At 40.2% G+C, this 27,210-nt stretch overlaps 1 protein-coding gene across 8 annotated transcripts in view; it reads right to left on the reverse strand.

The window, feature by feature from the left end:
- The window catches only part of tjp1a (tight junction protein 1a), a 100,194-nt gene that overhangs the window by 53,837 nt on the left and 19,147 nt on the right, over positions 1-27,210 (reverse strand). The window contains exon 1 of one of the 8 annotated variants that reach the window (XM_053491301.1): positions 2,318-2,496. The exons of the other annotated variants lie outside the window; for them this stretch is intronic. Within the exon in view, the coding sequence (XP_053347276.1) occupies positions 2,318-2,398 (81 nt within the window). The 5' untranslated portion in view covers positions 2,399-2,496. Of the gene's footprint in view, positions 1-2,317; positions 2,497-27,210 lie in introns of those variants that run through there. 8 annotated transcript variants of the gene reach the window in all.

A 27,210-nucleotide genomic window follows, 5' to 3' on the forward strand; every position in this document is an offset into this window, starting at 1 on the left:
AACTCGCATGAACATCGTGTTCTCTGATTAAAGTCGCAATCTGAGTGCAACGTCTACAAACAATGTAGATGGGATTTAATGTGTGCTGTGACTATTTCAAAATATATTAATATAACACACATACTGTATATAAATATATATATATATATATATATATATATATATACACACACACACACACACACACACATACTACGGGCAATCTAGGAATGCCGATTAACCCAATCTGCATAACGTCAGACTGTGGGAGGAAACCCGGAGACCCCGGAGAAAACCCACCAACAAACCACATGGGGTGCCTGCATACATACAAACTTCACACACAGAGACCCCGAGGTAGGAATCGAACCCTTGACCCCGGAGGTACGAGGCGACAGTCCCACCCACTGTGTCAAGTGAAATTAACTGAAGCTTTTCCAAAAAAATGTGCGTAATCATTTACTTTTTCACACAGGGTCAGGTGGGTGTGGACAACCTTTTTGTTTGTTTGTTTGTTTTTAAGCAGCATTTTGTATTCACTCTGTTTATCTTTATGTAATATTAAAATTAGTTTGATGATCTGAAAAAAAAAAGGAAGTGGCAAATCCTTTTTCACTGAGTATTTGCATTGCATATTTGCATTGAGTTTGCTTCATCACATCCTATTGGCTATCAGCGGAACCAATCAGACCCGTGCATTCCCTCTGTTTGTCTTTGAAAGCGAGTAGCTACGCCGCACTCCGAGTCCGGTTCTGTGTTTTTTATGATATTAAGTGTCATTTCCTGCGATTGCTCCCGATGACGGTAAATCTTATTTACAAGCTACTATTCTGCTGGATCGATGGACTCCAGGATGTCCCGGACAATCCGCATTGTTCTGAGTGTAAAAGCCGAGCTCAGCACTCAGCACTCAGCACTCCGCGTCCGTGACCAGGCTTTCTGCAGATTAGTAACGAGGCAGGAAGTCGACCCTAAATCAGCTCCTGAAACACTCCACAGAAACAGGATGGAGCAGAAACACGGCTCACAGGATGAGCTCAGATACCATCATCAGGGTCAGGAGTAGTGTGTGTGTGTGTGTGTGTGTGTGTGTGTGTGTGTGTGTAGGTAACTACAATCATTTCAGCTGAAAAAAAACATGTAAAAACATCTTACCTAATTCTTTCCATTTTAAGGAGCAGATTCTTTCACTGAATTTTTTGTTACAGTAATAAATTCAGCTTGAAAAGGAAAATTAATAAAGTGCTTTTCTTAATAGGGCCCTGACTCTCTCTCTCTCTCTCTCTCTCGCTCTCTCGCTCTTTCTCTCCTTCCTTCTTATGCTATTCTTTCTTTCCCTTTTATTTCACACTTGACTTTATGATTCATTCATTTCCATTTCCTTCTTGCTTTTTATACTTTCTTTTTTTTCGTACACACTTAATGCCTCATTGTTGCATCTTTTATTTTCATTTTCTTTTATTTCTTCGTTTTTTTTTTTCTTTGCACGCTTGAATTTTTTTTCATTTAGTTCGTACACACTCACAGTATTTTTCTTATTTGTATGCTTTTAATTTCTTTCTTTCTGTTTTTGCAGGCTGGCTTTTAATATCATTTATTCATTCATTTCTCCCCTTTCTTTCATACACACTTAACATCTTTCTTTTTTTTTAAGGCAATTTTACATTTTTTATTTCTTTATTTACACACTTTTATTATTTTATAACTTTTTTCCTTTCTATATCTTTCTTTCCATTTCTTTATTTTATCTTTTGTCTTACACACTTACGCTCTTTCTTATTGCAAATTTTTATATTTTTCACTTTCATTTATTTTTATTTTTACACTCTTTACATTTTTTTATTCTTTTTCATTAATTTCTTACACACTTAATATACCGCATTTCTTTTTTACAGGATCCTTTTTTACTTTTTTTTTTAGTTCTTTAATCTTTTTTTTTTAGTTTGCATAACTTTCTTTTTTAAAATGGTTTTGCTTTCTTTCTTTCATTATCCTTATTAATATTTTGCTTAAATTCTTTCACACTTAAAATACTTTTCTTCCTTTATTTGGCCTTTTTTTTACCTGTTTAAAATAGTTTCTATTTTTTTTCTTTCCTTTTAATGAAATAAGAGAGTAATGAGTGAAACAGGTGACAGTATGAGCCCTAAAATTCCACAGATATTTCTCTTATTTCTGGCGTGAAGCCCACATGGGTTAAAGGGTTAATAAAAATCTAGTGACATTAATTCAGCTACATCTACAGCTATTACAGCTCCAAGTAAATAAAACGGTCTGACTAAGAGACGAGAGACAGACTGCAGCACCTCGGCACAGGACACAGGAAGCAGAACTTTACCAGAGAGGCGAGACGCTCTTTCATCTTACAGCGCATTTTCCGGTCTGCGTCCACCAGCGACGAAATCAGGATGTTCAGCATGTTGTGTGTTTGTTCCTCATGAAGATCTCAGTCCAGTTAATTCACTCGTAATCCTCACAAGTCAAGAAACGGCTGTAAACACGAGATGCAATCGGGAAGACGTCCCCAGTCAGGGCGGAGGACGGAGAGACGGAGTGACGGAGTGAGCTCAGAGTCAGTGACAGCGGAATCGCATCAAAAGCAGCTTTGTCCCGCGTCTCAGTGAACAACACACAAACACACACACTGGGAGTCGAACGTCAGGCCTCGGAGCTCAGGTGTGCTCATGGAAACGCAGTCGCTTTGAAAACAACATTATATACGCACACACACACACACACACACACACACACACACACACACACACACACACAAAGTGTAATGAAGAGTGCAGAGATCACCTGATGCCCTCACCCTCTAGTGCAACCTTTCTTCTTTCTTCATTCTCAAAAAAATAAAAAATTCTGCCTTTCTGTTTTGCTTTATACATATTTTCAGCTTCGTAGACATAAGTAGAGGTGTGTATAAGATTGTTGAGGTGTGTGGATGTTTGTAAAGGTTTGTAGACGTAAGTAGAGGTGTGTAAAGGTTTGTAGAAATGAGACGTTTTGTATTAATCTTGTAAGTCATATAGTTTATTAAACTAAAACTCTTATTTTTGGTGCTTGCAAAGCAAAGCATCACTTGTATTGTCCTGCAGGCTTATTTTTCCTCTTTTTTTTCCTCTTTTTTTCTTTTTATTTGGTGTGTAACTACAGGTAGTCTCTTTTTCCTAAACCCATGAAAGGGGTGTCATATTATACGGCTTATCTAAGCAATTTCCCTCTGGGGTTAATAAAGTTCATTGAATCTTGAATCTTGAGTTATTCAGGAATGGGGTTCTATACATTTTTTCAAAAAGGATTCTTGAAAAACCCATAGACCTGACTGTGAGACCAAATGTCACAGTGTCTAGCACAGAGCAAGAATTTGGCAGAAATATATAATTTACCACATGTATAAAGGCGTGCTAACTGTGTCAGAACATACCTCGCGAGAGAACCGTGAACACTCAGAGAGTCTGAGATCTGACCGAGGTTAGAGTGAGAGAAATGTCAGGAGGGGTTGATTAGTTTTCTTCTGTAACGGCAGCTCAAACATCTGTGCAGCTGCAAATCACAAGTTTATATACTAATGCACTCGCTCCGAGATAATCGACATAGTTTTTGCAGCAAAAGCTCATTAATTCACAGGGAGTAAAAATCTACAAGTCAAACCGGGACTTCTGCAGAATAACAGAACACACTTATGAGTGTTACAACTCCCTTTATTTCTCTATATAATCCCCTGCTACACTATACAGTGTTTTTTTTACTAGTGCTTGGACACCTGAGTCCCTGCTTTATGTTTAAAACGCTGGCCTACCAGGAACTCCTTCAATGCTTTAAAAATGTGGAAAGGGCTTAAAGCGGGGTCCGAACTGTACGGGATGATGTGGGAATAACTCTACTGCAAGTTAAAGGATCATTACTGTACTGTATCCGGTAAACGTCATTCTCTTTTAAGATCACCACAAGTCCCAGTTTGACTTGAACACCCCATGTAATGATCAGGTATAAACAAGTCAAATCATCGACCTGGTGAAGATTTCTGGGATTCTTCAGTGTCAGATTGGATGAAGAGAACAACATGTCGTTTGTTTAATAAACAAAAATCCCTGTGGTATAAGAGCAATAAATTCAATTTTAAAGATTAATTTTCTTCAAAACAGCAAGATGTTTATTATTCCTTACTCATAACCTCATCTCGTTACCCTTTTATTAATTAAATGTGCTGCACAGGGTGTCCCAAATAAACTGACATCATTTCATAGTCTAACATCATCACCAATTCCTGCTCAGATGATCGAAAAGTTTAGGGACGTTTTACATTTAATTGTGTTGCTATTCAACAGAAATGAGGTCACGTTTCATACACATGTCGAAGTCAAGAAGCTTAATGTTCACATTTAGGGGGAAGAAAATCCCTGTGCTGCAGTTGTGGACATGAGGGACTCGGCCCAAAAGAGAACGTGTTGGAGTGTAGCGCTTTTAACAACGGACATTGTCTCAAAGCAGCTTCACAAAAATGAAAAGAAAATGTAAAAAAAGAAAAGAAAAAGAGAAACCTATTTATTTTTGTTTGCCTGGGACATGTAATTACTCAGATATTCATATTTCAGATGATCTTTTGGGACACCCCCGTATGCATAAAAAAATGCACATCCAGGTTCGACATTTTTTTGTAAAATGGACCAAGAATGGTTCTCGAAATGTTGGTCCAACTGACAAGATTAATGATTAATATTCACTAAAGCTTCGAGACTAAACCCAGAGATCTCTGGAACTTATCCACTGTACTGAGTGAAAAGAGAAAGCTCTGGCAGGACACATGTCTACACCTGGACCTCCGCTGATCCGCCTCATCTGTGCCGGATTAGAAAAGCTGCTGACCTTATCTGCTTTCCAGAAGTTCTTTATTGACTCTGTAAATTCTTGCTCCGGAGCGGTGGCGGCGGCGGCGGCGGCAGGGCACGGAGCCGTGTTTCCACTGCTAACCAGAACCCTCAGGAGGTCGGCGGGCCGGGCCGAGTGGGGCGCTTCCTCCGAGTCCACCTAAAGCAAACAAGAACGCTCGCTGGGAGAAGAGACAAAGTGATCGCGAAACGGCTTTCAATCGGAGGACATGAATCACATCTGACAGTAGGTGAGACGTCTCCATACAGACAGAGACAAAGTAACACTCGACTGTCATTCTTCTACACGTGCACACGACACGCAGGTGCGATTTCTGCGAGTGCGACGTGTGACTAAGAGAATTCAATGCAAAGTGGGTACGATGCAGTAAACCTCAACCTGTTCCTCCAGCGTACGACATAATTTAGTTTCTACCTGCAGGTCGTTTCCCATTTACTGCCTTATGTGTAAAAATGGAAATTACAAGCTGTAATGTAAAGGTTTTTGTGTTTTTAACTCTTGTGTTTTTTATCTCTATAGTTAATAGGGATGGGGGAATCACCGGGAAGCCACCCGATACGATATTATCACGATACCTAATGTAGGTGCAGATTTGATTTGTATTGAGATTTTATAAATTTCCTTATTTGATAATTTGTTTTTTGTTTTTGTGTTTTGGATTTTGTTACTATTCTAAACAAACATAGCAAATAATGCGCTTCTACTGTACAGAATGCTGTCCTGCCTGTCAACGTGAGTCTCGAGTTTGCTTCATTTTATTATCATGTATTCACTCGACTTATAAATGAACATTTCTCTGCCTCTCTCCTGCATGTCACAATAAAATGTCCTAAACAGTATTATTTTTTTTTTTCAGGTCTGATTTCCTGTCCTGAATTCTTGGACGTGTTCGGCTACAGGAAGTTCGACCTTTATACTGTAACACAACATAATATCTGCCGATTCTGCAATCCACAAATCACACTACGAGTCTAAAAATGTTTAAAATAAATGAATAAATAAACATCTTTCTGATTAAACTTAGTTTTAGTCTTATCCAGTTCTTCCAGAAGCGCTCTTATGTACGTATAGAACATTACTAAACGTTCTTATATTTCGTTCTGGCCATGTTTTCGACTAAAGCGTTATTGGCGGAGCCCTGCAGTCGGGAGGCAAAACAAAGATGATGTAACGTTATAGTTGTAACGACGTTGCGATGAAGCTCACCGCCAGGACAGCCTTGATAAGTTAGACTAACTAAAATCGAACAAGAGAACCGATCACAAACAATCTCAATTAAGTTGTAACCTGTATTTGGAACATTTACGCCGATTAACATCCGTTCGTACGACGTCCGAGCACATCCACGACGCCTTAAGTTTCTAACAGGGTTTAGAGTTTTGATCCTCGAGTTGGTCCTGACCTCGGCTGATGCAGACTCCATATTAAACTAAAGACTTCCAGCATGAACTTCCAGCCTCCTAACACACAGTATGACTGCAGATCAATCCCTGCTATCCGTTATCCCCCTGTTGAGTCTGGTTCCTCTCAAGGTTTCTTCCTATTACCATCTCAGGGAGTTTTTCCCTCAGCACGTCGCTGTCAGCTCGCTTATCAGGGACAAACTGATCGTTTTGATTTATATAAATTTTTTACATTTAATACACATTTCCATAATTCTCTTTTGAGTGTGTAAAGCTGCTTTGTTGTTAAAAGCGCTATACAAATAAAATTGCATTAAACTGATTGGAGATTGAACAGCTTCCCACACACAGTGTGTGTATCCCATGTCACATGTTGCTTATTGCTGTAATGTTATGTCATGTTTCATTTTCTTTCAGAAATATTTTAAAGATTTGCATCTCAACTGTAATCACGTCCATGCTCTCTAACAGCATGCCCCCTAGTGGTCGATTGGTAATCACACAGTGCAGCACCACAGCGGTTGGAGCTGAAGACCAAACTCCATCATATCTGCTTTCACAGAACAGATCTTAGACGATTTATTTATTTATTTTGAACCCTTTTTTTGGTATGTATGCACGCTTACTAACATCAAAAGCATGCCCCCTAGTGGTCACACCGCTCTTACCGCGGTGATCGGAGTCTGAGTTACGCTCAGGCCATGATTTTGATATTAATATTGTTTTAAGTCTAAAAATAAGAATCATTCGCTGAACGTTTTCTCATCGTCCTGTAGTCGCCGTTATTCTGATGTAACATCATCATCAACACTGTCCCTACGTTGTCCATAATGTTGGCAAATCAACGTCACCACAACGATTTAACAGCCAACGACTCCTGCCGGGAACGTTCCTGTTCAGAACAAAAATAAATCGTTTCTGATCCAGCGTGCCCGTCCTGCTCTGTGTCTGTCCTGTCAACCAGCTTGAGATGCACCCGGGGATCATCTGGATGTAAAACAGACCTCGCTTTTAAAACCCATGATGCTGAAGCACAAAAGGTGCCGTGCAGAAACCCAGAGGAAGCTGATGTAACCATCCAGATTAAAGCCCACAGGGATACGCAGGTCATTTAAATTTCTAATCAACCTTCTGAAGAACAGATTTAATCACAAAGCAGCGTGGATCCTCCAGCAGAGAAGCTGTTCTGTGACCCTTCAGTCCCCCTATAAGGACGGAGCGGCAGGAGCACTAAAAAAGGAAAGCTCTGTGGTTTCACTCCAGGTTTTACTCGAGGTTCGGTGCCGGTCAGACGGTGGGTTTGGATTCGTTTAGCAGTAAACAGCTGCAGTGTAATGATGCGTAGGAGAAAACAACACAAGGGGATTCAAAAAGTCTGCACGAAATTTATAGTGATACACTTTCTTTGTCACAACATAGCGTACGTCCTCATAATTTGATTAGCTTGTTTTTTAAATTACTAATGGAAGGAGTCTCCACTGTCAAAAATCAGACTGTAGAATTTATTTTTTATTAACTTTAAGTAAAGAAACCGTCATTTTTCGACATAATCTCTGTGTGTCTCTTTTGTCCATCTATCAACAAGCTTTCATGTTCCCTCGTTAAAAATATTTTATTCTGAGCTGCGAGCCACGATTGCGCCGCTGTCTTCACTTTTTCATCGGAAGTGAATCTCCTCGTCCTCGTAAGGGCTGCTTGCAGGGAACCAAACTGGTGAAAGTCTGATGAAGTGAGATGAGGACTACAGAGAGGACGCTTTAACACCTCAAAACCAAGTTTGTGCAGAGTGTCGACATACATTGGCATGCGGTAGCGGCCCTCTGCGTTTAATCCGAAGTTTAGTCTTCAGCTCTTCAATAAGCGTCTCGCTGTAACGAGCACTGCTGATTGTTGAACCGTTTTCCTGATAATGTTCCAATACTTCTGGCCCACCAGGAATCCCAGAAAACTGTAAGCGTTGATGAATTTTTCAGCTGATGGCTTTGATTTTTGAAAGTTTTCTCCTGCCCAGCAGTGACCGGGGAACCAGGAGCCTCGATCGGAAAGCCCTGATGAAACGGTACGACACAATACACCAGAGTGCGGATCATTTTTAAAGTCACCATCATATTTTTATATATACAGTATATTTTTTTTATACAGATTCATCAGGAAACAGAGTTTCCAGTTATTGCAATAAATGGATAAAAAAGTTGTCAGTTTTTATTTTTTTTAAATAAATAAATATTTTTTGACCATCTTTTGTGCTATAAAAGAAATATCACACTTCAGTTTCTTTGATTATTCACCTCAACGTAAATTGAACATCTTCCTGACATCATGCTTTAAAGTTAGGTGGTATAAACTTTTCCAATCCACCGTAAGAATAAAAAAAAAAAAGCCACACATTACGTAACCTAATCACCAACACCTGCTTTCAATGTATCGATTGTGATTAAGTCTGCGCTATTAGACCAGGTCTCTGTTTGTGTTGTTTCTAAGCCGTACTCGAGAAACCGAGCGCTGTGGTTCCTTTGTTTTATTCACAATGATGGCGTTAGAGAGCAAACAATGCTCCACTAATCTCACAGCATCATTTATTCCATCCAGCGCGGGGGAAGACGTAGATTCTTCGCTCCCGAACAATGAGCCCTATTCTCGAACGCAGAAAATAACAAAATACCATTAATAGATCAAGACGTGCTGTCGGGGTTTTGATTCGCTGTGTGTACGAGAGACGTGTGTTTATATGTCAGGACGATCACGTGACCTGATGAGAAACAGCGCGAGACGCTGCAGAAGAACCAGCTGTCAGTAACGTGGGTGTATGTTTTTAAAAAGAAGGCACAGGTTGGATCAGAGAACTTGAACTTCATGTAAAAAATAATGAAAGCAACAATTTGCACGCATTACTTAAAATGTGGTTTCTTGCTTTTCTAAGAAAATGCATGCTTTATTAGTTCTTACTCAGGACATTCAATAAATATTGACACACCTTGTCTTCCTGGAGAGCAGCGATCGCTTTGCAAAGGTTTATAAGTAAACTTTTTAATAACAGACTGTAAATCTGACTGCTTTATCTCACCTGAGGTCATATAGAGGTCACATAGAGGTCATTATGTCCCTACTTCCTAAGTGACTGCGACTTAAACCGCTAATTAATTTGCTCTTCACTATCTCGATACTCAACATCCTTCCTGAGTGACTGCGGCTGTAATAAAAATTCCTCCGCGGCCTTGTTGTGCACGCCAGCGCACTAGAGGGACACGCTCTCGACGCGTGGGGACACAGAGGACGAGGAAACTTTAAACCAAAAACCAGAGGCTGAGTCGGCGTGGTGTGTTTGAGTTTCTTATCTCTGCTTGTATGCGTAGCGTATTTACAGTTTCAAATTATATCGGGGACACGACGCACACCTTAGTGAGCATGTGATACAGTGACGTGCTCTTAACGTGATACGTGAGTTACCACGAACAAACCATGAACTTTAGTATTACTGTAGCTTTAACAGTGAGATTAACCTGACTTACCTGATAAATGTTATCTGCACTACATCAAGGAGTATGTCACATTTTTTTCTAATTATCTAATGATTAAAGTAACAAATACAGTCCCATGAAAAAATTATTTTTGCCCCTTCCTGGGCTTTTTTTTTTTTTTCTTCTTTTTTTTGCGTATTTGTGGCACAATCACAGTTATTAAGTTTAGGGGGCAATTACTTTTTCCACGTAGGGCCAGGCAGGTTTGCAAAACTTTTTTCTTCAATAATTGAATTGGGCCTGTATTGATTAAGCGTCTCAGAGTAGTAAATTACTCCTAAGTGGGTAGAAATTCTCAGAATGATGCAATTTTGGTCCTACTTTTAGGAGTAGGACTAGGACCAAGAATCAACATTCTTAAAATAGGAAATCCACCAAAATATAGGAGAGTTCCAGCGGTAGCATGAAAATGGTTTTCAGGCAGAGACGACCACATGGGAAGGAGAGACGTTTTAGTAACACTAAATTGCCTCCACTCACATTTTATCCTTAGAGGTAAAAGTACTGCAGAATTTTAGTTTTACTCCCTCGTTCACAAGCTAAACGCTCTCATCCTCTCTCCAATTTCACTTTCTTTCTGAAACCATGTTGATCAGATTATGATGGTCCTACACAGCTCTATTATAGAGGCTTTAAACTGGTGTGATTGGAGCAGTCTGATTACAATGATGTCATGCAGTCATGAGTCGAAGTCTTGTGTTTTGTTTGTGTGCATAAAGCTTTCATACAACTACTAAAACTATAAAGACCTGTCAAACCTACAGAAGCCTACTTTACGGCTCTCAGTGTCGTAAAAAATATGATGTCACACACTTTCCTTAGCACAGTCGTACTTCTTACTGAAAGAAAAAGAGTAGGAAGCTTCATAAAGAACTTTTATGTCCTACTCTGAGCTAGGACCGGAAAGATGTCAGATCTGTGATACTATGAGTCAAAAATGATCCACACTCCGATTATATTAAAACTTCTGTTGTGTCACACCGTCTTATCCGTTCAAGGCTCCTGTCTCTCCAGTCACTCCTGTGCGGGTCTGAACGCATAACATCGGTTCATTTAGAATTTCGGGTGCTGTTACTTATCGAAGACTTTGTGCACAGCATGGAGAAAGTGTTTGGATATCTGCTAAATTTGCAACGATTCTTCTTTTAGGAAGATGAAGGTTTCTTATAGACGATCATTACTGGTGACGAGACACGGATTCATTACTACGAGCCTGAGAGTAAACGGCAGAGAAACATCCTCAATCAACAACCAAGCTGGAAAATTAATCAACACATACAGTTTTCTGAGATTCTTAAGGGCCAGAAGTATTGGAACATCAGTAAAAAGGTTCTTAACAGTGCTCGTTACAGTGAAACCAAGAGCTGAAGACAAAATTACGGATTTAAAGCAGAAGACTGATATCCAAGGGCGTCGTGGTCTCTCATAAAAAACTATTTTTATTTAAAAAATTTTAATGAGGGATTACGAAAGATTGTTGACAGATGGGAAAAGTGTATGGAAAATCAAGGCGAAAAATTATGTATTTGTGTTTTTTAAAAGTTAATTAGAGAAATTCTAAAATTCTTCACACTCTCAGAATGTGAATCATTTTCTCACTCACCCTCATACACATGATCTTTTAACATGAAGTGTTAAATCTCGTAAATATAGAAAATCTGGAAAAAGTCTAAAAATGTGTCATTTCTCCCTCAAAAAAACGTTTTCTTTTAAACGTCACATCTGTAATAGTAATAATTCATCTTTTAAAGTCTGTATGTACAGTACGAATGGATGCACTGATCCTGAGCTCTTGGCTCCTCGGCTGTGAGACATTGTGTTATCCAACGTGAGTGCAAATGTCACATCCGTAACGCTGGCTGTTCTCCCCCCACAGAACCTCCCTGAGCCTGTACGGTACAAAAATGTCCTATCAGTGCAGTTTATCTGTAAATGCTACAATCAGGAAATGCCTGCAGGTCTAAACAGTTCTCAGAAACGGTCAGGACTATAAAAAACTCTTCCTGTGAGACGATCAACATCGCCCTGATCCACAACACTAAATACTGTTTAAAGGATTTTTTTAACAGTTAAATCTACCTCAGCATTAGGGAAGACATGCAGCAGCCGTGACCTACAGAAGTGCTTTGAAGTCTCTATTAATAAATACAGCCTTATGTCTGGTTCATTAGGCTCCTGTCGAGGGCTAGCACCCGTCTAAAAACTCTGTTTCGGAGGAAAACTTAGAAGGTTTGAAGGTGTTTAGGTGTTCAGACAGTATACAGTGAGTCAAGTGGGAATTTGAGCCTCAGCTGTCAAACACAGGCAACAGAATGGAAAAATCATGCACTTACCATCAGACAACTTCAAATCCAAATACTGCATACACGAAGTGAAAAATGATCCGTTATGAAATCATTCGTGCTTCATTACTAAAAAAAAATGTGCTCTGGCTAACAGGATAGGGAAAAAAGGTAAAAATGTTGGGCCTGTTAGCTAAATCAGATTACCTGTGGTTAAATTAATTAGCGATTTGTTTTAGTAATCTATTTATTTATTTATTCACTTTCCTAACTAAAAATTTATACTCATAATTTTTATTTTAATAATAACCGCAGTGGTGGCTCGTACAGGATTTATCGCCTTATTTCAAGTACATTCCTGACCTTGCTTTACAAGGCATGTTTGGTGAACTTCATTAAAGGAGTTCCTGGGAGGCCGGCGTTTCAGACCTGAAGCAGGCAGTACTAAGAAAACGTCCTATAGTGGCACCATCGACAAACAGACGCCCCGCCTCACGAAATAACTAAAATTTTATTGCCATGCGAAGTATTTTCTGCATACGTGTGAACAAACTGAGGAGCTACGTTGCGTGTATATCCGGGAGCCGTTCGAATTTTGTTTGCAACAGTGGAAAGCCAAGCACAGCAAGGTTTATTTTTGTATTTTGTGCAAGATTCAGTGAAGACATAACACCACGGGTCCTAAGAATGTTATCAATAACGGTAGCAGGAAGAAAAGGGAGGCGCTTTCAGTCTGGTTTTTAAAGCAGCCAGTGCCGAGAGGAATCATAGATGAAGGTTAAGTGAGGTTTATTTCATATTTTACTTTATTTACACTTCTTTTCTTAAATGTTCTCATTGCAAAAATGTGTTTATAATGTTGGAAATTGGTAACATTGGTAATATTTTTGTGTGGCAGGGACGGATTATCTGCATTTACATTATTTTCTATGGGACAATGCGTTTTGCAATACAGAATTTCGCCTTAAGAACTCGCCTAGTTAAATTTATACACCGAGGTTGCGCTGTACCTTGCTGTGATAAGTGCATTAGTGTACCAGGGGATTATTTAGAGAAATAAAGGGAGTTTTTAATCTTATAACCCAAGTTCTTCAATTCTGCACAATTATTCCCAGTTTGACTTGAACACCTGATATAATTCGTAGAAAAAATATGTAGGGAAAACGATGTCTTATCCTTAAAAAATTACAACAATCAGTGTAACAAGGTCAGCGCTGTAGTAAAAGTCTGCAGTAAGAGCCTCTCTCTCTCTCTCTCTCTCTCTCTCTTTTCTCTCTGCACTCGCATGTTCCTTGCCGTATTGTAACTCCATCAGCTTTGTAGCCGTGGCGTAAAAATCTAATTTGCACAGTCGTGCACACGTGCTGCAGATCTCAAGAGGTGACGGATATTGATTCATTATAAGCCCATTAAAGGTCAGACGTCAGCTTCACGATCAGTTTGAGCGGTGTGAAAGTGAAACCGGAGCTCTGGCAGCTGGATACACGTGAGCTGAGAGACGATGTTAAACGCAGGCTTAAAGCTCACAGATGGGCTCAGCCACAGGGTACGGGACTGATGTCTTCCAGTATTAGACTTTTAATATGATTGTGCAGAGTAACAGAGTACATACAGTAGATGAGAGTCTCTGATTAAACTCCATGGTGTTGGGTAACTTTTGAAATGATGATAAATCCTCCTCGTGCTATTTAGTTGTTAGGTAAAAAAAGAATCTGACTAATTCAGTCTTCTGGCTGAACGTCTGTGAAGTTTAAAAGTGTAACTCCCTGATGTTTTCGACCCTAGGACGACCTTTTAATCAGTGTTTGTGTAGAAAGTTAACAGTAAGATGGGAATGGAAAGGCCAATAGGATGAAAAAAAAAGCAAGAGAGGGAGGATGAAAGGGATGAGACCTGTGACTGATGAGACAGCGCTAAAACACACAGACGTCCAGCATGGAGGAGGAGGAGGGGGAGGAGGAGGGGGAGTGTCTCAAACATTCCAGTGCTGAAAGTCAAATTCAAAGCTAGAAACGAACCCAGTGGATCCTGAAGTCTGTTTTTAAATGTAAAAATCTGAGCTTTGTTTAATAGTTTTTACATCCTGCATTTTAAATCATATGGAGCTCCTAAATGGAGAAAACAATTATGCAAGTCTTATAAAAGACATTTGTCTCCTGCCAAGTGAACGAGCTACATTTTATAATGCTGTACAGGGAAACTTTTCAAAATAAATAAATATTATTCAACAAAGTCACATGTAAATTCATTTAAGAGTTGTTTTCTTTGATGATGTCATTCTGGACCGTATCAATATTCTTGGATGGATGGATGGATGGATGGATAAAATGGTAAAATGTTGCATAATGATAATATTAATCATTATCATTATTATTATTATTATTATATACTGTTTCAGTGTACATGATGATTGTATATACAGATTGGAACTCAAGTTTTGTGTTTTTTTTTGTTTTTTTTTTACAATATATCATATTTGAAACGGTGATCCGGCTCCTGAGATGTTGGAAACTCAGCATTCAGTATCATCAGTTTACTAATCATCGACCAGATCGTCTGTCTTCATCTGCACCTGTTTCTCACTGGTTCAAGCCTTAGGTTTGATGGTTTTTATGCTTAATAGATGCTTTTAGACGCTTTTTATGCTCCTATGTCACTGTGTGGCTTAACAAACAAAAACACAGAAACCGAAGCTGCTCAGGTGTAGCGACTGGACAGAAGACGAGAGACAGAAAAGAACTTCAGGAAGTCTGGAGAACTATTCCTCAAGACTACATTAGACATACAGGGAAGGCTGGCTTCTTATGAAGAAATGGGGGGTCAAGACTTTTGCACTGTTCAGTCCGGTGGCTGGGAATCAAACCTGGATTTAAACCTCGCGCTTGGCGGATGAGAAGCCATAATACATTTCCAATATGTATTTATTTAATATATATTCATATATATACAGTATACAGTATATACACGTTAAACATTTTACCCATAAAGTCTTTCTTTGAAAATGCACAGAACTTTTATATATCAGCATAAACAAAGATGAAGCTTCAAAAAAGTGCAGAAAAGCTGACGGAACAGACTTTCCAAGAACTATAACAAAAAATGTTCCACTGTACTGTATACACACACACACACACACACACACCACATACCTAAGCCCTGCAGAATAACGTACACCTGACACATAAATAAGCTGATATTTGATATACATGTTGAAAACTCTTTCTTCTTGACGGTCTCTCCAGTCTCTTACTTTTACATTCCTTACAACAAAAAAAAAAGAAAATCAAACATTTTTTAGGAAAAGTCATTTTAGAGTGAAATAATGTTTAGAACATATGAAGTGCAAAACATTTTAAAAGCTAAACACGACAAGGTCAGATTTCCGCAAAAGCAAAATCCCCCCCCCAAAAAAAATGTAGCATTGGATGCGTTTGCTGAATTATTTCTAACCCAGTACACACCAGGCCTGCTTGTGTGTGTGTGCGTGTGTGTGTGTGTGTGTAAGAGAGTGAGAAAGTCTGTAAGAGTGTGTTATCTGATGTATGTAGCTGAAGGATGAGTAATTACAGAGTAGGGGAGGCTTCTGGGAAACTGTTGGCTCAGCACAGCACTGGCTTTTTCTAACCAACACTCTCCACCACACACTCACAAACACACACACATACACTCACACACACCTGTCTCCATCCACACACACTCATTAATGTGTTTGAGCTTTCTGGAGGCCTGTTGATTCGGGATCAGCCTCTGTACATTCACCAGGACAAAACGTGATCCCTGATCAGCTCCTTTGAAGAGCCTGGTACCTTTGACCTTTGGAGGTCATGCACATCATGCTCATGACCGTGTGTGTGTGTGTAATAGAGAGAGGGAGAGAGAGAGAAAGCGACTCCAGTCCTAACTCAGGGAATGATTTAGACGTGACTCGGCTCAGGCGCTGATCTCCTGCGCTCCAACATTCCACAGCTATGAGACACTGAGGCAGAGCTTCTCCGCTCTCCTCACTTTGATGACCCTTGACCTCGAAGCTCCTTAGACTACAAAAAATGAACAAATCATGTCTGATTATCCTTATTAGTTTGGGATAAAGTGGACAAAACTGGGCATACAGAGGATATTCCTTCTCTCCTGTCAACAACATTAACCGATTGACACCACTGGAGAGTTCAGGTATGTAGAAGAGGGCGGATAGCACTTTGCTCCAAGTGTGTTGTGTTGTGACGTAAACAGCACGAGCAGAAGTAGTGTTTTACTGATCCCTAGCTCACTCCCTCACTCATCGACTATACCCTTTAATCCTATATTCAGGGTCGCTGGGGGGCCTGGAGCCCATCCCAGGAGACTCAAGGCAAGAGGCGGGGTACACCCTGGACAGGATGACCCAATCCATCACAGGGCACACACACACTCATTTACACACTATGGGCAGTTTGGGAACGCCAATTAGCATAATCTGCATTTCTTTGGATTGTGGGAGGAAACCGGAGTACCAGGAGGAAACCCATCAAGCACAGGGGAGAACATGCAAACTCCATGCACGCTGAGATGGGAATCGAACCTGACCGGGAAACAAACCCGGACCCTGGAGGTCTAAGGCGACAGTGCTAACCACTAAGCTACTGAGCCGCCACTGACTAGTAGCTGTGGTATGAATTGGTCAAAACATTTTTTATTTAAAACTAACTAAAAGAAAGGAAAAACAAATTCTATGGTATTAGAATTTCCCAAAAGGACGTAATAATAATAATAATAATAATAATAATCTCTTAAACCTTGTACAACTCTCCAAATCAGAGTTCAATTAAACTCAGCAGGATATAAATGCGTTAAAAAGCGTAAGCCTCGACAGCGCGGCTAATCCTGGCTTGGCGGCAGTGCCCCGATCGAGCCTCATCAGCGTTAGTGGCCTGTTTTTACATTATACCCCTTCCCCTCCCCCTCCCCCCCCAACAACCCTCCCTTCCCCCCAGTCACTTCGTTACAGCTAATGCCTCCAACAACAGGCTGTAATGCCGCACGATTATCCGGCGCTGCTCAAATGCAGTCACGGCTTTACAATCCAGAGAAAGACTCGGCGAGTGGGCGGAGCTTGAGCGAAGCTTCGTTGATGAAGTCAGCAGAAATTTGGTCTGTGATCTAAATGGAGGCGCTGGTGGGGGGGGGGGGGAGGGGGGACGGGAGTTAGAGTCGGTGTGTAATGGTGTGTGTTGGTGTGTGTCTCAACCAAGTGAGCCATGATGGAGAAATGGAGTCGTGTGAGCTGCACTTGAGCAATTAAAAGTGTATCGACCAGTAGAAATCACATCGTGGCTAATGACATGATGATTTGTTTTTTCATCAGTAGAGAGGGAAAAAACAACAATTATGTTTTAGCCTAATTTTAATTACATAATCAGTTTTCTAAATTTTGATGGGTGCATTAATTTCCGTAGCAGCAGCTCTAAAATTAGTCTCCTCAGTTTCCCTAAATAAGGCACGAGGGCATCTGGTGAGACCAGACGGCTCTGACATTCTGACCGCTGAAACATTCCTGCCACATTCCACACTTTGCCTTTAATTCCATCAGACTGTGAGGGATTCCAGACCACCACGGGGGGGGGGGGGGGGTGACATAGACAAGAGAATGAAAAAGGAAATGAAAAAAATAAAACATAAGGTGCTGTTTTTTTTCCCCTTTCTCCAGGTCACATGACATGAACCAATAACGTGACCCCAAAAAGTCAAACCTTTGAAGTCTTCCTTTTATTTTGTCATAAGAGTGATTTCTTTTTTTTTTCCTTGCACATCCCAGCTTGGTAGAAAGCTGGGGTCAGAGCTGTGGTACTTTACCCGCGGAGCAGGAAGGGGTTTAAGGGGCCTTGGTTTAAGATGATGGGGCTTGAACCTCTGACCTGGTGATCAGTAGCTCAAAACCTTAACTGTTCATGCACCAATAAGACCATAAACTGGATCTGGACACACATGTATTCATTATTAATGTATCTATCTACAATACACTTCAAAGAAACAGAATGAAATGTATATTTAGTTTTATCCAAATTACCCTTAATCATCCGACTCAACTGTTCAAAACTGTTTAAACTTTTTCTTTTTTCCCATTTCATATTAATCTTACTGGAGACACTATACAGGCATTAAACCATCATATACCGTATAAACCAGTCTGTCTTCCGCACAAACCATTTATTTAAACAGAATACAGAATGCAGCCGGATTATATTATTTCTGTGTGTGTGTGTGTGTGTGTGTGTCAGTGTGAGATGAAAGCTTTAGCGATATGCGCTAATCAGAGGGACAGGTGCACAGAGATCAATAGCGCCATGAGCTCAAGAGCGCCGCGGCTTTGAGCTTTAATCAGTGACATTAATTCACTTTTATTATCCAAAGCACGATCCTGACTCTATTATTTTTCTCTTTCCTCTCTGTCTCTCTCTCTCTCTCTCTCTCTCTCTGTTTCTCTGATACACACACATTCCTGATAAGGGAGTAGACGTCCACACCTTGAGATTCTAAAAAGTAGCATTCTTTACTCCTCTGTTACACACCAGCCACAAACATCGCATTGATATTATAAACATGTGAAGAGACTTCTGGGAAAAAAAATCTGTTGGTGATCAACAAATGATTCTGAACAAAGCCACAGTTTTCTACACGGAGGTTAAATTCAGACAAATGGAAACGACAGGAAGGAGCGAGAAGGTGAAGGAGATAAACAGAGGGAAAATAAAGCGTGCCGTGAGACCCCGAACGCTGACCGACACCAGAGACGATCGTAAATCTGCACACGTTTAAATCTACAGGGGTGTTTAAAGCCAAACTTCATGCCGAGTAAAAATACGTCTCAAAGCTCCCCTGCAGAAAAACATCGGCTTTACTTCAGCACTCGGTCCGCTTTAATGTTTATTTTTCCATCAAATATAAAAATAGTTGGCTCTTTTGATCAAAAGGGGCGGGACTTCCTGTAACACACCCACAGCAAACATCCCGCTCTGCATTCCTGAGCTCTGGTTACACACGCGGAGGACTAACAAATAATCCCAGCTTTTATTCACTTATATCTCAAATAGTTCAGTCGAGGCCTTGAACTGTGACGACGCTGCCGAATGTTACAGTCTGTGAGGGACACCTGGGACACGTCTACAGTATGACCTACTGTTAAGTCACATTATGACACATTTCCCTTTTACATGCATGTGCCCACTGTGTCCACTGTCTCCTTCTAGTGCACCCGAGCGGAGATGATGCAGGTGCTTGGGCCCGATCATCGCTGCTTTGCAACTGTGCAGTCGACCACCCGAAATCTGCGAAAGTTTTGTCCCTAGACCATTGAATTGTGAAAAACTTTTTTGGGATGTGGTAAAAAAATAATTAATTCCTATAAACGCCTTTTTTAAATTTTTAATACTTTAAACCCTAAATTATCCCCCCCCTCAAAACTTGAGGTTTTGATTGTTATAGCTTAGTTAGAATATGCTAAGAGGCGGAGCTACAGAATTTCTCCGCCCACTGGCAGAAAAGCAGCGGGTCAGAAAAACAGCCAAAGGAAATGAAATACAGTCGACGCGCAAAGTCGCGGTTTAGAGTTTGTGGCTTCAGTCTATTGCATATTTTTCCTTAGAACCTAAATGATAAGTGTTCGTAATTTTTATTAATTTTAATTCTAAATAATAACAATTAATTAATAAGAAAAAAAATTCATGGCTTTTTTCGTGGCGATATATAATATTTCAGCTTAATACAACATAATTAAAATCTGAAAGTAAAGGTAAACCCGTAAACTGTACAGTTCTGTACTGCAGTGTCTCCCACAGCGCTATAATATAAAATACAGATGATAACTTTATATGTACAATCAATCATGCAAGCACATTTCCCTTGGTATCAGTACTGCAGGGTAAATACGGTAATAATTCACCATCACATGTAGTGTTGTTTTCCTCTACGGTTGCTTTGTGTTCTATCTACAGTACAAAACAATTATGAAAATGTAGCTAAATTTGCGTAAATATTTGCTACAAAAGTAGTAAATTATAGCATTCTTAATAGTTTAGTGTTAAAAACACTTTTATATAATTTTTTTTAATTATAATTTTATAAATTATATACTGCCATAAAGAAATTGCGGAGGATATTTGCGGCAGATTTCCGCGAACAATTATTAGTCGGCTAACAAGGAAAAATCTGCAAACGACTGAGGCCGCGAGCTCTGAACCGTGACTTCGCAGGGGTTTTGGGGGGGGAGGGGCTGACTGTATTTTATTTCCATTGGCCGTTTTTTTTTCTTTTTTACTCGCTGCTTTTGTGCTTGTGGGCGGGGAAACTCTGTAGCTCCGCCTCCTAGCCTATTCTAAGTTATAACAATCACAACCTTTCCATAGATTTTTTCAACAAGAGTTTTTTATCCCTAAATGCCTCCTCGTTTTTTGTTTTCTGATTCAATCAATTACATAAAAATGTTATTGTGTCCTGTTCTCTCTCTCTCTTACACACACACACACACACACACACACATCATACTCGTGCTTGTCATGATCTCAGTGGGTTATTAAAAGAAAACAAAGCTGAAGTCTGGAGGAAAGTGCACCTAATCCCTTTAAACAGCAGGACAGCATTTCACTTCTGAAGCTGGCTGAGAGGAAGGGAAGGAGGACACACCTCGCCGATGTCTGAGAAACACAATATCTCAGTCTTCTCTGGGCCTGGAGAGTCGGCATGTGCGAGGTAGGCGTGAGATAAAAGAAATACCGTCTCCATGGAATGAAAAAACACCACCACGGAGCGGTTCTGTCCATCTGTTCATGCGTACGGGAAAACTTTCCATCCATCGTGGTTCATTTCCTGCGTTCGCTCACCTGTCCCTGTGTTTCATCGCGGCTTTAGAAATACGACCGCGTTTCGAGTTTAACTGCTAATTTACAGCCGCGCTCGGGGTTCAACAAATCTTTCTCAACACTCACGTCCTGCTGTAACAACGTTCAGGACGACAACAAGTTTATTGTTGTTTATGTTTATATCCATGTGTATACTTTATGAGAATTAAAAGCATGCTCCACTAGGGGGCGTACCAGAGCCTTAACAAAGTGGAAGATGTTGAGCGCCTCCATGATGCAGAGCGATGACGAACACGCTGACTGACAAGTGCGTCTTTCTTTAAAACGTTCTGATGTCATTCTGATGCTCGTCATGATCTGCTTAAATCCAAAACACAATAAATTTGATATTCAATTATTTCTCGCATATACCGTACACACTTAGCACAGTGAATTTATTTATTTATTTATTTATTTATTTTCCCCGCGAATCCCAGTTGAGAAGCCGGAGTCTGAGCGGATGTTCAGCCAGGACACAGCGCCCCCTAGAGGTCAACACGGGCTGATCAACAACCACTGTCCCCTTAAAGCCCACATCAGGGTTTATGTTTAAATTCACGCTCATAGCGCAATAGGACTTGCAGGATTACATATTCAATCTTTCTTTTTTTGTTTTTTTTTATTTTATCCCAGAAGGTCCCAGAGGAGAGGGTTAGTGTTTGAGCTGCAATAAAAACTTGCTACAGGAAATTCTGAGAATAAAGCTGCCACTGTATCTTAATATTCTTGAAGCAGGTTCTAAAAGTAAGGAAAGACATTAGCAACACCTGAAGGGGCCCCACACACACACACACACACACACACACACATACACAATCCCCACTGGCAGTCTCCGTACCTACTGACTCGGTTAATTAAATCTCTCTGCATCTGATCGGCCCGAGCCAGCAGGGCCTGAGCCAGCGTCATTACCGACACCGCGCAGTGAGCTGGAACTCTGTGAAGCGCGCCGCTAACAGTGTCGTTTTCCACTACCTGCTTTATCACGTCTGAAAAAGAAAACATTACAGAGACCTGAAAGGTTTCCCGCCTGCCATGCCATGCGGAGTTCAAAAATTCCCACCCGGTGCCCAAAACCCCACCCATAAAATTGGATGCAGGGCCGAGTCCAAGCCAGGATCAAATGTGAGGGGTGAGTATTCCATATGTAGCATCGCGTCGTTTGCAACAGAAGCACTAAATGAGCTAATGCTAACACTAACGCCACCATGATAGCAAATCAGACTTTTGTAAATTAATATCCTTATTGCCTTCTTCTATCCATTTTCACACACGTGTTTCTCTTTTAAATAAGTTATAAAGTCCAGCACAACACACTGCATGTGATGTGTCTCTGATCTGGTTGGAGGGATGATTGTGTTTATTGAACAGGTTGTAAATGTAAAAGGGTCAACGCAGGGTTCAGGAGGTCACGTGTAAAAGATCTTCACCTGAATCAGTAAGTAACGTCCCTTTCGGCTGTGCAGAAGTGGGCGGGATCATGGCGGACAGATGTTAACGTCAGGTGGGAAATGTCTATCACAATATAATAATTAATGTGTTTGTTCAAATCTGTTAAGGTTTCTATAGAAACAGCTTCTAGTAACCTGTGCACCAGACACTCCGGATAAACAGTTCATAAAATATGTGGATTTGTTTGAGGAGACATTTATGTTGCATGGTGATGTATTAAGTTGCAACTTTTGCAACGAATAAGAAAAACGATTTTCTAATATGAGAAAAATCCTGGTGAACAACAAGAGATCCGAGGACCCTCCTGGAGGAAAAAGACCACAGTTATGTGTGTGTGTGTGGAATGTTGACGTGTGTACGCTGCGTCTTTTAGGGATTGCATGTTTTTTTTTGTGTTGGAAAATAAGGAACACCTGCCATCTAGTGGCCAGAGTGAAAAACACAGACAAGTTTCCAGGATACTTGTGTTTTATACTCTCTCTAACTTAGTGAGGACCTTCAACTGAAAATTATTACGACTCGTTATTTTATCCAATTATTATTGTAGATCATTCAAATTAATTAAATAAAAAAATTCTAATTTTGCATTTAGCATATTGTGTGATCCTTTCATGGTCCTCATAAAGCATTAAATACAAAGTGTACACACACACACACATGCACACACACACACACACACACACACAAACGCACTGCAAGTCAAAAGTACAAGAAAAGGGCTCCGGTTAAATTTTTCAGAATTAGAAAGATGAGACGTGGGTGTAAATAAAAAGCTGAACATGAACAAGTGATGCTGGGAAATTTGGTGCGTAGTCTAAAGTACGAAAAAAAGTTGATTCGTTTCACCCAAATTAAGGGGAAAAAAAAAAACATAAAAAATCCTACCAGCTTTTAAAACATGTCCAGGTTTACCGCGCGTCTGTTTGCGTGCGCTTGTATTGTCGGAGACCAGGGACGGACGCTAAGCAGAGACAGGTGAAGTAAACAGAGGGACAGAGGAAGCGGTTTAAGAGGGGAAGCGAGGATGTGAGAACGTGTTCTCGGAAAAACTAACGAGCTCTGTGACACTCCGGCGTGAAAACTCCCAACTGCTGGAAATAAGGAGGGGAAAAAAAGACGAAAAGTTTCCTCCTGAGCGCTAAAACTGGAGACTCCTTTCACAAATGCGTAAATGAATCTCCTTACAGAACTCGTTCATAACCGGTAAGAGATGATGTATCGTGTTACCATGGCAACAATAAGGTATCACTGTTAAGGGATCAGAGTCGAGAATTCATCAGTCCACACAATTTCTAGCTGATATTAGTAAGTTTGAAATACTTTTTCTTTTGCATATACAGTACACTGTTTTCATCAGTGCTGTCAGCATTAACGTGTTATGATTAATTCATAATCCTTAAAGTCTTCAAATGATTTTATGCAAATAAATTCCTCAACATGACAGTCGCAAACAAAAGAAGTTCTCCGAACAGTCTTAGAATCACGGATCATTAGATTGAACCAGTTGTGGATTTCACTAGAGCAGCTAGTTTTATAGTACTGGGGTGTTCGAGTCAAACCGGGACCTTTGTTTGTACAGAACACAGTGTAAACACTCTTTATTTCTTATATAATTCCTTAATGCACTAATGCACTTATCCCATTTAGTGCTTGGACACCATCAGGGTAGAAGGTTTTCTCAGTACACCAGAGCCATGATCGGAGCCATTCCGACTGATTCACATCTGAAACACTGGCCTCCCAGGAACTCCTTTAATGCCCCAAACATGTGTTAAATGCCTTGGAGCGAGGTCAGGACTGTACGGGGAACTCCCAGCTGAGTTGCTGTAACGTGCAGGTGAATGATCGTGTTTTACGCCTTCACTCTCCAGCAATTTCATCACAAGTCCCGGTTTGACTTGAACGCCCCTCGTACAAGCGCATAACAACGGATCTAGATAAAATAATGCTGTTCAGCCTGTTTCATTTGGAAGAATATAGAGCAGCATCTACAGTACTGTGGAGCTTTTAAGCTCATAAAACAGATAAATATTTCTAATTCAAGCCTCGTAAAAAGCAACTTGACTAAAGGTTTCTGGTTTTTGTTTTGTTTATTTCATTCATTCTTTCTTTCTTCTCCCGTCTTCCTTCCTCCCTGTTGCTCATCTCTCGCTCTTATGAAGCCTCAGGACGAGAATAGCAGCAGCGGTGATCCTAATGGAACACAGCGGAGGACTTGAACACACACACACACACACACACACACACGCAAAAACATATAAACATGTGTCTATGTGTATGCACAGATCTGATCCTCCAGTCACTGTCGATGTTTAGCAAAAATAAATCAATAAACTAAGTGTCTAAGAATATTAAGAGACGAGAGTCAGGACAAGCTCCCCTGAGGCGAGTCATTTCTCACGCTCTGTCTCGCTCTGTCTCGCTCTGTCTCGCACATACACACACACACTTACACTCACACATATACACAAACACTCTCGATCTGTCTCTGTGTTTTAGTTCAATTCAGTGCTCACGTGCACATGAGATCAGAGTGTCTTATCACCTAAAGAGAGAGATTTTGCATCATGTTAAAAGATTTTGCTTGGTTATATTTCTTTGTTTTTATTCTAATAATAATAATAATCATCATCATCATCATCATCATCGTCATCTACGGGTGATCGAATTCATCAGACTTTGTAGAAATAAGAAAGCACAGATTATATCGTGTGTAGATCAATACACACGTCCATATTTAACAGATAGATACTGATAATAAAAATATTCATAATAATTATGCATAATAAACAGGATTACATCATATCGTAAACAGTAAAGTGGATCTTAATGAAATGATATCTAAAGCATGTGTGAACGTCAACATCAAACTACATCAGAAAAAAAACCATCATAAAGAAGAGAAATGATTATTATTATTATTATTATTATTATTATTCACTTCCCCCCCTTTGAAGAAGGCGGCATTGAGGAAGTCGTGGCGTGACGAGCGAACGTTTCTTTGCCCTGAAGATGATAACGTGGCGAGAACATTAACCACGCACACGAGCGACGCTCTTCCCTTCCTTTTTTTTCTTCTTCTGTGCGTTAAAACACAACAACATACAAATCATTCTTTTCCTCCCCTCGGCTGGTGAGAGCCGTGTTTCCATAGCAACAGGACGACAGACCCGAGACCCCCGGCGTATGTGGAATCAGACGTGTGTCACGTGTGAGAGCTTGATGGTGGAGCGACACTCAGGGTCTGGTTTCAAATGAGCTGCTTAAATGATTATAAATGTTTGATTTCCGTAAGTGTTATTAGTGATTGGACACAATAACCAGATCAGAGAGCTCGAGTTACGCCCGGTTTATTCATCATCATTGCGTTGTCGTCTAATGTGCACGAGCTGTATTTTACACACCTGCTTCGGTAATCTGACACCACTGTGTTGACACACACACACACACACACACACACACACACACACACACACGAGCAAGACTGCCTGCCTCATCTCTTTCATCCGGAAACAAGCTCGATTGACATTTACATTTATGGCGTTTGGCAGACCCCCCAATCCAGAGCGACTTACATTTACACCACCGCTCAAAAGTTTGTACGCCTCCTCTAACTCCAAGGTCTTCCCTGATTTTTATTTCTTTTTAAACTATAAAACAATGCTGAAGGCGTTTATCCAGAACACACAATAATCTCCTCTGAACAGTTGATATTGAGATGTATATCTGCTACTTCTGCTCATAACGGCTCTAATCTGAGGTGCTGGTTGTTAATTGGTGATTTCTGAGGCTGGTGACTCTAAATGAACTTCTCGTCTGCAGCAGAGCTCAGGTTTGGTCTCGCTTTCCTGGGAAGATCTTCATGAGAGACAATGAGCGGACGTCATGAGTATGAAACCACAAGCGTAAGACTGCGTAGTTTTGAGCTTTCTGAACGGTGTGCTGAATAAAGGCTTCGTGCTTGTGAATGCTGGTTCCCCTGTGTTTCCTCTGTGTGTCAAACCCATTAGAGGACCGATCACTTGAGAAACATCCTAAAAAAAAAAACACTTAAACCAAGGACTCAGAGAAATCCGGACATGGATAATTTTTCTGTTCAATTCAGTGAAATGCTTACACGACCGCCAGTGACCTTAAAAAATCTTAAAAACAATAACAAGAAATAATAAATAGCTAACCTAAAGAAAGTAAAACAAAATATAAAATTTTTTAAAAATACAATATATAAGAAATATAAACCCTATTTGTACAAGACAAAATAAATTTAAATGCAAATTAAAAAGTGGAAATAAATGAATATGTCCAGAAATGTGCAATGTGTGTGCAAAATATTCTTTGACAATTTATTATCTAAATGACTTTTCTGTATTTATTTAAGTTGACCGCAATCCAACGTATATTTAAAAGCCTGAGAATTTAGCAGGTTCGTGCTCCTTCCCAGCCTGTGGAGTCCTAATGTACATCACAGAACCTTCCCCACCTCGCCATGTTCGCCGGAGATCAAACTCCCGCTGCTTTCTCTCCCTGACATTCAGTACGTACAGTAGGAGACGCCTGTGTGATTATCAGAAGAGAAAATAACTCGAACACTAAGCCACTGATTTACAGGATATTTAAATCCGTCATCCTGAAGTTTTTATTTGAGATTTTATATTAAAAGTGAATTTTAAGATTAGATATCCATAATATTGTGATGTATTATAGATGGATTATAGGTATTGTACAAGTTACACGTTTGTTTGTTTGTTTGTTATACTTCTACATTGTATCCTCGCGTATGATGTCATAAGGTTGAAAAAGGGGAAACTGTGAC

The sequence above is a fragment of the Clarias gariepinus genome, chromosome 3 (assembly GCF_024256425.1).
Source record: "Clarias gariepinus isolate MV-2021 ecotype Netherlands chromosome 3, CGAR_prim_01v2, whole genome shotgun sequence".
NCBI lineage: Eukaryota > Metazoa > Chordata > Actinopteri > Siluriformes > Clariidae > Clarias > Clarias gariepinus.